This window comes from Ictalurus furcatus, chromosome 18 (assembly GCF_023375685.1).
Source record: "Ictalurus furcatus strain D&B chromosome 18, Billie_1.0, whole genome shotgun sequence".
Lineage (NCBI taxonomy): Eukaryota > Metazoa > Chordata > Actinopteri > Siluriformes > Ictaluridae > Ictalurus > Ictalurus furcatus.
Window position 1 is genome coordinate 13,326,432 of NC_071272.1, and position 16,060 is coordinate 13,342,491.

A 16,060-nucleotide genomic window follows, 5' to 3' on the forward strand; every position below is an offset into this window, starting at 1 on the left:
CTTCAGTTTAAGACTTAAGCTTTGTCCTCTATATTTATTATATTTTTTTATACATACAGTGCTCTCCACTAATATTGGCACACTTAGTAAATATGAGCAAAGAAGGCTATGAAATATTGTCTTTATTGTTTAACCTTTTGATCTTTTGTTAAAAAAAAAATCACAAAAATACTCTGCTCTCATGGATATCAAACAATTGCAAACACAACACAGGTTTATCAAAAAATATATATCTCTGTTAAATATAGGTGAGCAACAATTATTGGCACCCATATGAATTCATATGAGAAATTGATGTATTCCAATTGATATTTTTTATTTTTTTTAGTGCACCTGGGTGACTAGGAATAGTAAATTGTTCAACCATGACTTCCTGTTTCACAGGGGTATAAATATGTGGTAACACATACGCCAAATTCCCTTAGTCATTCATAACAATGGGTATGACCAAGGAACTTCAAAAAATAGGAAGTGGCTATAAGAAAATAGCAAAAGCATTTAAAATGCTCATTTCCACCATTAGGGCAGTAATTAAGAAGTTCCAGTCAACTGGAAATGTGTGTCTATATTGTCTCAACGCACTGTGAAGAGGATGGTTTGAGTGGCCAAAAAATCACGGCTGGAGAACTGTAGAAGTCTCCAAAACTACAATCCGAAGTCACCTACATCACCACAAGTTGTTTGGAAGGGTTTCAAGAAAAAAGGCACTACTGTCATCCAAAAACAAACCCGGGGGTATTCAGATTGCCAGAAATTACTGGAACTTCAAATGGGATCGGGTTCCGTGGTCAGATGAAACCAAAATAGAGCATTTTGGCAATACCTCATGCCCATGGTTAAATATGGTGGTGGCTCTTTAATGTTTGGGGCTGTTCTGCCAGAGGACCTGGACATTTTGTTAGGATACATGGCATCATGGACTATCAAATATCAACAGATATTAAATGAAAACCTGACTGCCTCTGCCAGAAAACTTAAATGGGCCGTGGTTGGATCTTCCAGCAGGACAATGATCCAAAATATACATCAAAATCAACACAAAAATGGTTTACTGACCACAAAATCAAGGTCCTGCCATGGCCATCCCAATCCCCTGACTTGAGACCCATAAAAAAAACCTGTGGGCTGAACTGAACAGGAGAGTCCACCAGCGTGGTCCTCAAAATTTTAAGGATCTGGAGAGATTTTGTATGGAGGAATGGTCTCCAGTCCCTTGCCGTGTATTCTCCAACCTCATCAGGCATTATAGGAGAAGACTCAGAGCTGTTATCTTGGCAAAGGGAAGAAGCACAAACTATTGACTAAAAGGGTGCCAATAATTGTTGCACACCTATATTTAAGAAAGTTGTATTATTAACCTGTTTTGATAAACCTGTGTTTTGTTTGCAATTGTTTGATATGAATTTTTTTAACAAAAGATCAAAAGGTTAAAAAATAAAGACAAATTTTCAAAGCCTTCTTTGCTTATATTTACCAAGGGTGCCAATATTAGTGGACGGCACTGTATGTAAGCTATGTTAACTGGAACCATATCAGTCCTGGTAACTTCTAGAAACACAACCAAATAAGATTAGGTTTAAAGAAAACCTGGTTTAAAGAAGGAAAAAAAAGCAAAATCTGTTTAGGGCAATGTATAGTGGTCTTTTAACGTAGTTATACTGAGTACACTGTGTGTGTGTGTGTGTGTGTGTGTGTGTGTGTGTAGTATGTGGCAGACTCCCTGCAGGCACAGAAGCATCCAGTGGTGTGTACCTGCTCAGTGTCCGAGATTCAGGCTGTGCTCTCAGCTCTGCTCACTCGTATTCAGAAGTTGTAAGTGGTTCAGTTCAAGTTCAGTCCTAGTGGATGTGAACTACCCAGCTAGCTAGCCTAGCTAATGTTCATATTCAGCTAGTCACAATATTGTAAGGGAGGGCTAAAAAAAAATTATACCCATCACTAAACCAGCATTACTATTAGACACTGTATAAGCACTGGGCAAGACCATTTGTGATGTGTCTTTTTATTTATTTATTTATTTATTTATTTTTGGTATAAACCCTTTCATGCATAAATTATTTTATACCATATTCTGTCTGAATACTCTAATCTGATTGGATGGAAGTTGTGCATTCAAACTGTATAATACACAGGTAGTTCCAGTCAGTTCCAATCACTGTTCTGAATTAATGCTCTGCCTATAAACAATTGTAACCATAGTTGCATACAATTACAGTTGCATACAGTAGTTAAACTCACAGCTTATTATTATGTAGAGACGTGGCGCAGATGCAGGTAATTCATGCACACACACACACACAATCTCTCTCTCTCTCTCTCTCTCTCTCTCTCATGACTATTTATTATAATTAATTCAAGTAAACATAATCTTATCACTCTATTTTATCTCTGTGTATGATTTAGAGCGGGTAGAATTCTAGCTCTAACAACACATATATAAAATATCTAATAAAAATTGACCATTCTTTTTATCCTTTCTGTCAAATTTTGCACTGTAAACATCAATGCCAGCTTTAACTTGTCAATGCTGGCAAGTGACCACGGTATAAGTGGGATAATCCATGGCCAAGGGTGCGTTACCTGATTTTAATGCACTCCACTTTTCGTTGAGTGGTTCTTTGCCTCGTCTATTGTCTGGTGCCGATAGACCATGGAGAAACAGAGATGGGTCATTCTACAGAAACGTCCACTTTTGGAGTAGCAATATGTCTTAAAATCTATTTAATTTTTAAACATTTAAACTTGAGCTACAATATTTGGTTAACCCTTTGACTTTAGGAATCCACATAAATGGCAGTTTATTGGATTTTATTATTTTGTTTTTACGCTGATTTAAAGAACACTTATGCCATCTTCTTGTCACTCGTGTTCAGAGTTGGGTGTAATGTGTTACTGTGATATGATGACTTTTCTGATAACACAGTAATGTAATGCATTACATTTTAAATTTATGTAATTTGATTGCAGTTACTGATGTCAATAATATTACATTACTTGAATTACAAATTTATTGTTAAGAAAATAATATTAAGTAAAATTAATTTTTTTTTTAAATAAATCACGTTTTCCCCCGAAGATTTTTTTTCTTTAGCCCCGAATAATTCTCCACTTGGAGCTGTATGTCACTACGTAACTGAACGTCAGTAACAGAAGACCACCTGTAATTTTATGTCTTCAATGAACGGAGGCGAGACCAATCAGAAAGGGTTACAGGAAAGTGCATGGAAACACTCTGTCTTATTGGCTGAAAGCTCTCAATTCTGCTAGCTCACAGTCAGTGTGAGGATATTCTCTGATGCTGAGCAGGAAAACAAGATGTGTAAATGTCTATATGAGTTCTAGTTTACGTGAACATGATATGAGCAGAGAATAAGGAAAGATAATGTACTTTGCGGGGCACTGTAGCAGACAATAATAGCTTAGCTGTGCCTCCCCTTGGCTAGCGACACCCTTGACAAACTAGCCTAGTTAGAAAAGTTTTATATTTTATCGGTCTGGTAGTCAGAGACAACACCCCAGGCAAGTTTTATGATAAATCCAACTTTTCCTGATCATGTAGTACATTGCGTGCTAAAATTACTGAAAGAGCTATGAGTTTACACTTTGTAGTGTCTTTTTGTAGGTTTGAAAAGTTTTAGAAAATAATGTGAAAGTAATTAGTAATCTGATTACTTTTTACATTCAGTAATGTAATCAAATTACAATTTAAAAGTAGTAATTAGTAATCTGTAGTGGATTATATTTTTTGAGTAATTTACCCAACACTGTTCATGTTACCTTATACTTTTGCCAATAATGGAGGCATTTTACAAATGTTATTTCTCAAACTATTCTGCACATGTAGTCACAGGCATAGAGGAATAATGATAATGCAGAAAATTAGGAGATTAAGCTTTTATTTATTTCAATCAAGTTTGTGAAATGTATGATTGCATGATGTTCGCTCATTTGCACCATCATATCTTTGCTATAATGATGCATTTTTTTTTGGACATGTCTAAAAATGTAATGATTCAATCCTTAAAATCCTAACTCTTGACTGAAGCAACAGTCAATTAATATGAAATAATATATGTAAAATGGGACCCATTTGATTTATTGTGATCAAAAAGAAAACCCTGTAATACCAGTGACTAAAAGAACATCAAAGAATGGTGTTCACATGAGGAGCAGAAACAACAGTGACTGTAAAACCAGTCACAGTTTTCATTAAAAATGCATTTTACAAAATGACGGCTACAATATCTCAAACCACATGTTGCTAATCTTGCTATACTCTCGAAAGTATGTAATTTAATGAATTTGTATTATTATTATTATTATTTATTTATTTCCTTATAATTAAATTGGTTATACCAGGAGCTACATCAAGTAGGATGTAGGAAATACAAAGTAATGTCAAAAGTCTGTATTTTTGTTTTCCAGAATAAGACATGTTTGTTGAGTGGTAACACCAGTGACATGACTCCAGGAGACAGCCGTTTTCATCATATTATTTATAATATTTACTTGCCATTTTAGTTTTTATGCCATATATCATAAATTTGATAGTGACATGTACATTATTGCATATAAAATGAGAGCGGAAATATTTTTTAAACTCCGAATATGCCCCTAAACCTTCAGACTTGACCATGTGGACAAGCACTTTTCTGGTACTTGGAATTTTGTATAATTGTTTAAAAAGAAATAATACCTAATTTATAGCTCAAATAGGTATAATTGTTCAAATAACATTTTCTATAATTCAATATGTAACTTAGTTGGGACTATACAATCTATTTTAAGTGCATGCTTTACACAAACCCTGGAGACAGAAAAGTGGACGTTTCTGTAGAATGACCCAGATATAGTCATTTATATAGTCATTTACCCAGATATAGTCACATATTTTGTAAATAATTGTACATACAGTTCTATACTCATAATTGTTTCAGAAATTATAACAAAATCTAAGATAAAACAAAGGCAACCTGAGTAAGCACAAAATACAGTTTTCCTGCACCTCCACTCTTATGTCCTCTGTGCTCCTGCTCTCTGCAGCTGTAATTGTAACTCTGTCACACCTAAACCTGTGAAAGTGGTGGCTGTGGGAGGGCACAACTATCTGGGAGCCATCTTGCGTTTCTTCGTATCTCAGCTAGCCAACAAGACATCTGATTGGCTTGGGCATTTAAAGTTTCTGGTGGTTCCACTAGGTGAATGGTTTTTCAAGGTCTAATAAAAAAAAAAAATAATAGAGATTGGCTTGCTTTTGACTGGGAAGTCAAGTTTACTAAATGACAACTTCTGTGCAGGTTCTCACCCAGTGGCTAAGTACCTCGGCTCCCTAGATAACCGCTACCGTTCAGCTTTCCTTGACAGTGCGTGGCGGGAGTTCTTCAGTCGTACAGATCCTCCTCAACCTGGTACGTAACTGCTGTTGCTGCTATGCTTTCAGAAGTCTTATGTCCGACAGCAGCTTCTTTATTTCTGTTTCTGAATGTGGTTGTGTATGTGTCCAGGTTTATCATCTGCAGAGGGTGTGGACGTGGCCGGACGTATCGGTCAGTATATTGATGGAGCCATAGTCACTCATCAGCTGCCTATCGCTGAGGCTATGCTTACCTGCAAGCACAAAATGTGAGTGGAACCACAGTCATGTATGGCTTATACTGTACAACATCGGTTATTATTGGTCCACACAGTGTTAAGTGTATGACATAATCATATATAGTGCATGTTATGTTCTTGTTTCCTCATTTTACAGGCAAGAAGATGATTCCTTTCAAAATTTTGTCCCCTTTGTGGGTGTAAGTAAATTTTTAATTAACATCGCTGCGTGCTTAACAATACCCATTCGTTGTCATGTGCACTGTTAAATTCTTGTTTTGTTTTATGTCAATCAGGTGGTTAAAGTCGGTTTGATTGAGCCCATGTTTGGATTGACAGGTATAAATGCTTTTTGCTGATGCATTACCATCATAACCTGCACTAAAATGTAAAAGTAAAATTTCTTAAATTGGTCTCCTTTTCTTTTCCACAGTAGGTGGAGACTGTGAAGAGGGAGTGGCTTTGAGTCTGATAGTTCCTTCGACCTCTCCTCCTGCTCATGCAATGTCCACTGGGATGATGAAAGAATTTGCCACCCCTCCTCCTTCACCATCTCTCAGTGGTGTTCATGGGTAGGTTTGATGATGATCTAACAATCTTTGTTCCTGTTATCACTTGGGTTATAACCGCTATAAACAGCCTCTTCTTTAAGTTAGTAAGACAAAATAATGGAGCTTGTTAGATTACTGAGAAACCAAAAACTCTCTGTCCTGAAGACTTTAGTGTACTATACCTCTGACTATTACAAAGTACGGACACTGGCGACTCCTTCCAGAAATGTTAAATAAATATTTGCTCAGAGAAAACGTCATCATATTTTATACCACAGTGCTGTGGTATAAGCATTTATAATTAATTAATTGACTACTGGGTATTGCATTCATTATGACGTTTAGAAACAGTGCTTACAAACCTTCAAACAGAGATGGAGCCTGAAAAAAACATGGTCTCTGGATTGTTTTGTTGTTCACACATACACAATGACGAATAGACATATCATTGTTTTTGGCCAGGAGTCCCAACATGTCTCATGGAACAGACACCATAGGGCTACAGGTGGATTACTGGGTGGCTGAAAAGCGTAAAGATGGTGAGAGGAGGGACACCAAGAACACCCTTAAGAGTGCTTTCAGATCCTTGCAGGTCAGCCGACTGCCCAATTCGTCCATTGGCGAGCTCCAGCCCAGCTCCTGCACCATGGCCATGACTGTGGTCACCAAGGAGAAGAACAAGAAAGGTGAACACTTTGGCTAGCTGTTTGGAACTGTAATGATATTTTACGGGTTTTTAACGGGGCTAAGTTACTTCTCTTTAATTTTTTTGGATTTGGCAATTTACACTTGGTGATATTTTTAGTCAAGCTTTTTATTTTATTTTAAATTTGACATCTGTGAAAATTATTGTTTGCCTCAGTCAGCCTATAAACTCTGATTAAAAACAGCACACAAACATTTGTCTATCACCAGTCCCTACTATTTTTCTGGGGAAGAAGCCAAAGGAGAGGGACACCGAATCCAAGAGCCAGGTGATCGAGGGGATCACCAGACTCATCTGTTCTGCTAAGCATCAGCAAACAAGTCTTAGAGGTAAAAGCCCGTAGGTGCACTCTTCAACTCAAATAACAGACTATATGGAACCTTATTATTAGTAAAGAGACATCTGAGAAAATGTTCCAACACACTTTCCTAATATGTTTTAAAAAAATATTTCTCACAATATTGAGATGAACCTAATACTTGGCAAACTTGATAATACATGTTTAGCTACAATTGGTTACTACAAATACATGAGCTAATCTTTTCTTTTTTTTTTTTTTTTTGCCTATATTACAGTGTCTGTTGATGGGATGGAGTGGAATGATGTCAAGTTTTTTCAGCTGGCACCCCAGTGGCCCACTCATGTGAAATATCTGCCAGTTGGTCTGTTCAGCTACAGTAAAATTGCCTCCTAATGGTGTTTTACCTGAAGAAAACCGCAGGAGCTTTCATTTCCAAACACTCTTCCAGGCAATATACATGGACAATTTTTTTTCCCCCTTTTTTTTTCTTTTGGATGTTGGGGTATGTTTGTTTTTTTTAACCTACATCTGAAGGATTTGTTAAGGAAAAGCAATTATAGTGTTCTGAGACCAAGAATGGGTCTACTCCAAAGGTAATATTCTTGTGTGCTGTTATTTTCTGCTGTGCCGTGCAGTTAACAATGCAATAACCTCCATGTACTGTATGGTTGTGCAATTATTTTGTCACCTTTAAATATTAGTGATTTTAAGAATATTAGTGATTTAAGAATATATTGTTTTCACTTGTTCTGAAATTTAGTGATCATGCTCAGCATTTGTGGTTATTTTATATCAAAGTATACGTGAGTATATTAATATATATGCATAGTATAAGAGTAATTTTGCAATATTATAGATATCTGATGCTTCTCAAATATTTTGTAAAAATGGGTAAAACATATTTTATCACAAAATAGTATTATATGTTGAAAATAGGCCATAAGTTATTATACTTTGCATGTGTGTGTGTGTGTGTGAAAGAGTGCAAAGGAAATGAAGATATTAATTGTGTACAATGTACATTGACTTGGTGATCTTTCAGGACGGTTGGACCTGGCTGCTTTCATTCCTTCTGTGATGTTGATTATAGATGTTCTTTGTACAGTAAAAAATTATATCTAAATGTGAAAGGTCAGTTTGTAGCCTACCCCAACACATTACTAATGTGACGATTCAGGATTGAAGATGAAATCTACACACAGCCTACAAAACCCATCAAGAACTTACATCCAGGTGTCAAAAATGTGTAGTGAACCCTTGTTGCCTTTGATATATATTGTTGTATGCAAATAAATATTTTGCATGCAGTAATTTTGTAATATTCTGGTGTAGTGGTTGGTATGTATTCATAAGTCTTTATAATTTAAAATGATCTTTTCACATTTACACCTATCATGTGCACTGAAAATAAATGCATCCTACCTGGCTTATGTTCATCTGGCTGTTTTTGTACGGAAGACATGAATGTCTTGAACAAAATCTTCATAAATGGGAAATTAACACTCTTTTTTTAGCAAAATGTCTTCCAAAATTTTTCATGCTTGGTTTATATTATATATCTTTTTTCAGATAGGCTTTAAGAATGCCTTTGACATAAGAATGTATTGAAAGCATTTTCGTGGATAGATCGGGATGCTGTCGCAAGGTTGCAGTGGACATGCGGTTACATGAATAATACCAAATGTGTTGACACAAGTTCATCTTGACTCTGTGTGTGTTTACAAAGAAATTGCAATCATGTAGAGGATGTTTTGCTAAAAAGTGTTAATTTCCCCTATGTATGGAGACTTTTTGGACACCCTGTATAATTCCAAAATACAGCTGCAAGTGGAAATTTTGGGGGCCAAACACCCTTCACAAATAGGGCACCAGTGACCAGTTATTGCCATGTTACACAGGATACTGAAGAGAAAATAGATGAACATACTTTTCAAGATATGTGATCAAATTTGATGTGTCTTTGCTCACCACCAACTAGTAGCAGCACATCTCATTAAGGAGAAAAACCTGTGGGAATAGTTTCTTTGACCACCAGTGCTTGAACCCCTGGAAATGACACCTTTTCTTTTCTTTTAGACAAGTTGATCATATTTTGTAACCAATTAGCTAATTTTCTCTTCAAAGTTTCTACAAAGCTCTAGTGAAAATCAGTGTTTGTAACTTTGCAGCCAGAGGGGTAATGGAGCATTCCTTTGTTTGTCCCTTAATCACTTGATTATGTTTGTGCAGCGGGTGAGGAGCAAAGACCTGGATAGATCACACACACACACACACACACACACACACACACACACACACACACACACACACACACACACACACACACACACACACTCTCACTCACTCTCACTCTTATCCTCATAATGATGCACAGCTCAAGACAGTGGCTCTTTAGGATCACCTGCTTGGTGTTTGAATTTCTACAGTATGGTGAGTAAAACTTTAGTGTCCATTTTTGCATCTGTTCATTCAAATAATTGTCATTTAATGAAAATCGACATGTAGCAATTTGCATGTGTACATCAACAAGGAAAGTCCTTGAAATAATTTTAGATAAATATATAGTATACACAGCAATAATGAATTCAGTGATAAACTTGATCAAGTTAGTCAAGTTTTAATCAACCTGACGTTAACTTTTTTGATGTTATAAGAGCACATCTATCTACTACCTACAAAGAATGATTTAGAGACTGGTTTTGATCGAATTTTGTGTAATTTATGACATATTTGATATTTAAATTAGTTTTGTATTTCGTTATTTATGTATTTGCATACAGTGCCCTCCACTAATATTGGCACGCTTGGTAAATATGAGCAAAGAAGGCTGTGAAAAATTGTCTTTATTGTTTAACCTTTTGATCTTTTGTTCAAATAATTTACAAGAGTACTCTGCTCTCATCAAACAATTGCAAACACAACACAGGTTTATCAAAATAAATAAATAAATAAAGTTAAATATAGGTGTGCAACAATTATTAGCACCCCTAAGCATTCATATGAGAAAAATATATTTGAAATATATTCCCATTGATATTTTACATTTTTAGTTCACCTGGGTGAGTAGGAACAGGAAGTTTTTCAACCATGACTTCCTGTTTCACAGGGGTATAAATATGAGAACACATCGGCAAATTCCTTTAGTCATTCATAACAATGGGTAAGACCAAAGAAGATAGCTGTGATGTGCTGCAAAAGATTGTTGAGCTTCACAAAATGTGAAGTGGTTATAAGAAAATAGCACAAGCAATGAAAATGGTCACCTACATCACCACAACTTGTTTGGGGTTCAAGAAAAAAGCCTCTACTCTCATCCAAAAACAAACTCAAGTGTCTTCAGTTTGCCAGACACTACTGGAACTTCAAATGGGATTGGGTTCTATGCTCAGATGAAACCAAAATAGAGTGTTTTGGCAATAAACACCAGAGCTGGTTTTGGTGCACACAGAGAGGTAGCCATATGGAAAAGTACCTCATGCCCACTGTTAAATATGGTGGTGGCTCTTTAATGTTCTGGGCTGTTTTTCTGCCAGAGGACCTGGACATTTTGTTAGGATACATGGCATCATGGACTATCAAATTTCAACAGATATTAAATGAAAACCTGACTGCCTCTGCCAGAAAACTTAAAATGGGCCGTGGTTGGATCCTCCAGCAGGACACTGATCCAAAACATACATCAAATTCAACACAAAAATGGTTTACTGACCACAAAATCGAGGTCCTGCCATGGCCATCCCAGTCCCCTGACTTGAAACCCATAGAAAACCTGTGGGGTGAACTGAAGAAGAGAGTCCCCCAGCATGGACCTCAAAATTTTAAGGATCTGGAGAGATTCTGTATGGAGGAATGGTCTCAGACCCCTTGCCATTTATTCTCCAACCTCATCAGACATTATAGGAGAAGACTCAGAGCTGTTATCTTGGCAAAGGGAGGTAGCACAAAGTATTGACTATGCCAATAATTGTTGTATATTTAACAAAGATTTTATTTGATAAACCTGTGTTTTGTTTGTAATTGTTTGATATCCATGAGAGCAGAGTATTTTAGTAATTTTTTTTTTTTTAACAAAGATTAAACGGTTAAACAATAAAGACAATTTTTCACAGCCTTCTTTACTCATATTTACCAAGAGCACCAATATTAGTGGAGGGCAGTGTATATTATTAAGAGAATATTTGTGATATTTTCACGAAACAAGGACCTTGTTATTTGTAATGCAGTGTGTATTTTCTAGCTTGAGCTGTCAACTGTAATTATGGCTTGATATTCACAATGTGTTCTCCCACACACACACACACACACACACACACAAAGAAAGAGCCTGGAGATGGTACAGTGGTGGGGGTGGGGCACATTATTATTGTAATGAGACTTGGGCATGCGTGAGGGTGAAGGTCGGGGCATGATTGCTGAAAGAAAAGACATGCATATTTGTTCATTCATTATCTTTTGTGTTTATGAACTACATTCAAATGTCACTTTAGGCTTTGACTTATTTTCCGTGCTTGTTTCTGAGTATGCAAACCTTTTTTTGTTTAGGATGCATGCTTAATAATGCAGATTTGCCTTTTTTTAAAAAAAAACAACAACAAAAAAACTCTGGTATGGTTTACTATTTACGTAATAATATCCATTTATTTACATGGCCCCTAGGCATATTATATTTCTAGGAGAACCATTTGCACCTTTTTTTTTTGAAGGAAATAAAGTTCAACTAAAGCAAACCCTGTACTGAAGTACCCAGAACATATTTTCTAGGAACACTCTGTTGTGAATGATGCACACTTATTTTAAGAAAGTTAAAAGTGCAAGTATATATTGACCATGATTATCAGTTCTCATTTTCCATACCTTTCATACCTTACACTTCTCTGTTGAGTGTGTAGTTTTTTTTTACTGTGAATTTTTGACATTCGCACATTTGTCTTTGTGGGTTTTTTCCCCCATTGATTTCTTATATAAGTTGTAAGAATGTAATCTTTTCCGAGCTATGTCATGTCTTGCAGATGTTTCTTTACTGACGTCTTAAATGTTTACTAATGCTTCACAGACCTATCTGAATGCATATTTATTTTTGAGTTATGCATTTGAAGTAGGAGAGAAGTAGCATTTGAAGGGGAGAGAAGTCTTGATGGTGTTCTCTGCTGCCCTCACCACTCTTGATAGTGTCTGTCAGTCCTGGGCCGTGGTGATGCTCCTTGTGAGAAGACTCTCCACAGTCCCAGTGTAGAAAGCCCTCAACACTTTGTAGGAGACCTTGAATCTGGCCAGGCATCATAGATGGTAGAGGCGCTGACGTGCCTTTCTCACTAAGCAGTTCATGTGTGTTGTCCATGAGAGGTATAGGACTCCTAGGTATTGGACCCTGCTCACGCTCTTTACTGTAGCCCCATTGATCATCAGGGGGCTGTAATTCCTCACCTGCTTCCTCTAATAATCAATAACCATCTCCTTAGTTTTGTTGACATTCAGGGAGAGATTGTTATTGCAGAGCCATGTGGAGAGGACGTCTACTTCCTCTAGGTAGGTTTCTCATTGTTGTTAGTGATGAGGCCTACCACCACTGTGACATTGGCAGACTTCACCAGCTTGTTGGGGCTGTGTTTGGCCGTGCAGTCACTGGTATCAGGGGGCTGTAGATAAAAAAATAATACCTTTATTTAATACCTCTAAATGATACTCAGCATCATCTGGACCCTGACTCCTTTTTCTGACCAAGACAAGCCCACACAGGTATTACAAATATTTAATAAAGAAAGAAAATGAAGAAAAAGATTTTTAGTTACCTTTGAATACCTTTATGCATACTTATTTTTTGTTAGATGTAAACTTGTGTTTCTGTGTAACTGAGTGATTGGTAATAGTAGCATTCTATGAATTTTATGGTCCAATCTAACTTTTTCTCCTAATTTTTAATATCTGTTGAGAAAAACATTTGGCTCCTGAATTTCCTGTGCTGGCTCAGTATTGGTAATTAACTGGAGGAGTGTAACAGTGTCTCTCTTTCCCATGTCTAGACACAGTGCGTGTCACAGTGAGGGAGTCCACTTTGGAGGTGGTGCAGGGCGACTCGATCACTTTACCCTGCTCCTTTTTCACCATGAGCCCCCTGATCCGCCTCAGCATCATCTGGACCCTGACTCCTTTTTCTGACCAAGACAATCCCACACAGGTAGTACACTCCATTTAGATCAAAAACAAATTTCCTGAATTACCTTACTGTTATCAACAATCACAGCTTTGTATTACAAATATGTTGTTCTTTAGTATTTATGACATTAAAGAGACCATAAATCAATCTACAATTTTCCAGCATCATGTATAGACACTGTCATTTTCAGTAAGCAATTTATCCTGGTCACTTGTGTAGCTCAAAACCAGCAAAAGTACTAAAACAGTCACACATTATAAAGTTATGAAGGTTTTTAAAATTATGTTTAATTATCTACTGAAAGAAATTTTACTTTGTTGGACATTTAGATTTTTTTAGGTGCTACTTAACCTTACTGTTACTGTTACACTCTAATTTCCAGAAAACAGGAGTATGCATTCTTCGCATGTATTTGTTAGTGATGAATTGTTTACATGTGTACACCAGGTGATCGCGTATGATCAAGGGCAGGTGATCGAAAGCCCCTCCTTCACCAGTAGGGTGGAATTTGTTGACATGCCCTGGAGTGCTGATATCATCCTAAATGATACACGTGTTTCTGATGCTGGCATCTATCGTTGCGTGGTGAGCAATCCACCAGAGACAGGAGACCCTGGAATCGGAGAACTCAGCCTCAGAGTCCTGGGTAAGAACCATTTAATCCTCAGCTCCTATGAAGGCGGCACTAAATCTGAAACTAAACTGCTTTATGTGGTCATGTGTCTCTGCATGTTGTTACTTGAGCACTTATTTGGCATGGCTTCTGAGAGTCTGATGGCTGTCAACAAAAATGTCCACTTTTAGATAAAGATTAGTTTTAGGGTTCTACACTGACTCACTAGAGCTGTCTTAGTTTCTTTTGTAGTGAGTGCCTGCTTATATCCTTTATCAAAGGATTGATTAAAGGAGCAGTTTGTCATTTTTACAGCCCTCTGCTGCCTGAGCAGATTTTGCATGTGGGGACATATATCTGTGCCAGAAAAAAAGATCAAACCTAAAAAAACGAAACAAACAAACAGCCAGATATATTATTTCTAAAGTATCTTTGAAATTCTATGATTATCATAAGTCTGTAAACATTTTTAATCTTTGCAAATTGCACCTTTAAAAGTCATATACATACATACAGTACTGTGTAAAAGTCTTGCAAAGAAATGCTATAGAGCAAAGATGCCTTCAAAAATAATGAAATGAAATGTTTCTACATTTAAAAACATATTATAAAGAGTAGTAAACAGTAAGAAATTAAACAAAGACAAAAAAAAAAAAATTGTAGTCTCAAGTACAATTTGTAGGAAATTAGCTGTAATTTTAGTGAGCATCTTGCAGAACCAGCCACAGTTCTTCTGGAGACTTGGAAAAGTGGTCTCTTACGTAACATGCTGCTTTCTTTACTGACATACAAATATTTTTCTGTAACATTTCATTTTATTCTGTAAAATCAACATTTGGAAATCTAAAATGTTTTTGTACTGACTTATAATGTAGAAGTCATAAAATAATCTATAACAAAGTTTGTACTAAAAAATAAAAAAAAAAATAGGGTGCCTAAGACTTAGACTTGCACAGTACTATGCATGCTATATAAATGTACAATATATCTGGTTTATTGGATGGTGTTGTGTCTGCTATAGTACCCCCATCGCTGCCTGTGTGTATATGGGAGGGAGAGACTGATGTGGGTGGCACTATGACATTGACATGCCTTGTGATGGAGGGCGTCCCCACTCCACAAATGAGCTGGGAGAAGCTGGAGCCAGATCACATAACCTTGCCCATCAGCATGGGGGGTAACAAGTACATTTCCATTATCAGATTAAATAGGTGATGCAAAACTTGACATGAACCTAAAGGCCCCTAAGATATCAAAGCCATTTCTATGTATTCGTGTCTTTTCTTTAGGGGAGTTAATGGGCTTGGTGCAAATTACAAACATGTCTGCACAGGACTCTGGTGTGTATCGCTGCTCTGTGACCAACGCTCTGGGCACACAAAACTGCTACGTGAACCTCTCAGTGTACACCCGTGAGTTTCCACCAGATCTCTTTGCCCAGTCCAAGTATTTCAGAATAAATCAGAGTATTTCATTCTGGTGCATTGTTAGAATTCACTCCAGTGCTTGTAATCACTTTAGTTTAAAGTACTTAGGGGGGTGGGGGGGTGTGTGCTCCAACAGAACTGATTATAGAACAATCCTAATCAACCTCTTCTGGCACCTTTTCTGAAGAATGTAGCTAAATCAATAATGCTGTCATTTTAGCCACGACCATCTTACCCTATTCATGATTATAACATGCCTGTAAGAACAGTAAGTTGTTGTAGCCAGTCTCTCTCCTTGTGCAGTGACAGAGAATGCCCCAGGCCTCCTTCAGGGGGTGCTAATCACACTCTCCATGGGCCTGGTGCTGCTGACCCTGTTGGCACTGGTGCTGTGGCTCCACCGCTCGGCTCAGGAAAGCAGATGGACGGATGGCCATGTACAGGAGTGCTACAACGAGCTCATATACACTCCCTCTCTAATCAAGCGCTCATTTGTCTGAGATTTTTGGATTGGGACTGCATTTGAATCAAGGTTTTTAGATGTTTTTGAGCTGCATTATGTGGAGTGCTACAGTTGGTCTCATTAAAATACAGAATATATACTGTACCTTCTGTAGTGTAGAGCATACTCCTTGCTGCTGTGTGAATAAGTCAGAAATGTACTCGGCCTGACTGTCAGTGAAGTTGATTAAAGAGGTCAATTAATGATGTATAGT

General features: G+C 37.0%; 2 protein-coding genes across 6 annotated transcripts in view; both read left to right on the forward strand.

The window, feature by feature from the left end:
* The window catches only part of pacs1a (phosphofurin acidic cluster sorting protein 1a), a 29,172-nt gene extending 20,596 nt beyond the window's left edge, over nucleotides 1-8,576 (forward strand). For 4 of the 5 annotated variants that reach the window (XM_053649139.1, XM_053649142.1, XM_053649140.1 and 1 more), the window contains 10 exons: nucleotides 1,706-1,812; nucleotides 5,044-5,198; nucleotides 5,298-5,408; nucleotides 5,505-5,622; nucleotides 5,750-5,792; nucleotides 5,889-5,931; nucleotides 6,026-6,164; nucleotides 6,606-6,829; nucleotides 7,059-7,178; nucleotides 7,425-8,576. In XM_053649139.1, the coding sequence (XP_053505114.1) occupies nucleotides 1,706-1,812; nucleotides 5,044-5,198; nucleotides 5,298-5,408; nucleotides 5,505-5,622; nucleotides 5,750-5,792; nucleotides 5,889-5,931; nucleotides 6,026-6,164; nucleotides 6,606-6,829; nucleotides 7,059-7,178; nucleotides 7,425-7,543 (1,179 nt within the window). In that variant the 3' untranslated portion in view covers nucleotides 7,544-8,576. Of the gene's footprint in view, nucleotides 1-1,705; nucleotides 1,813-5,043; nucleotides 5,199-5,297; nucleotides 5,409-5,504; nucleotides 5,623-5,749; nucleotides 5,793-5,888; nucleotides 5,932-6,025; nucleotides 6,165-6,605; nucleotides 7,037-7,058; nucleotides 7,179-7,424 lie in introns of those variants that run through there. The other variant, XM_053649143.1, reaches the window with a different exon arrangement.
* A 782-nt stretch (nucleotides 8,577-9,358) lies between these two features.
* Nucleotides 9,359-15,844, forward strand: zgc:165604 (uncharacterized protein LOC792578 homolog). The gene is made up of 6 exons (XM_053648950.1): nucleotides 9,359-9,580; nucleotides 13,171-13,325; nucleotides 13,752-13,950; nucleotides 14,939-15,094; nucleotides 15,207-15,329; nucleotides 15,648-15,844. Exons 1-6 carry the CDS (start codon nucleotides 9,514-9,516, stop codon nucleotides 15,842-15,844), a joined length of 897 nt encoding a protein of 298 aa, XP_053504925.1. The 5' UTR covers nucleotides 9,359-9,513.
* Nucleotides 15,845-16,060: the final 216 nt, after the last annotated feature.

Coding starts and splice junctions, on each gene's coding strand:
- zgc:165604 (XM_053648950.1), top strand. CDS start 9,514: ATGATGCACAGCTCAAGACAGTGGCTCTTTAGGATCACCTGCTTGGTG. Junction 9,581..13,170: donor GTTTGAATTTCTACAGTATG/GTGAGTAAAACT, acceptor TCCCATGTCTAG/ACACAGTGCGTGTCACAGTG. Junction 13,326..13,751: donor ACCAAGACAATCCCACACAG/GTAGTACACTCC, acceptor TGTGTACACCAG/GTGATCGCGTATGATCAAGG.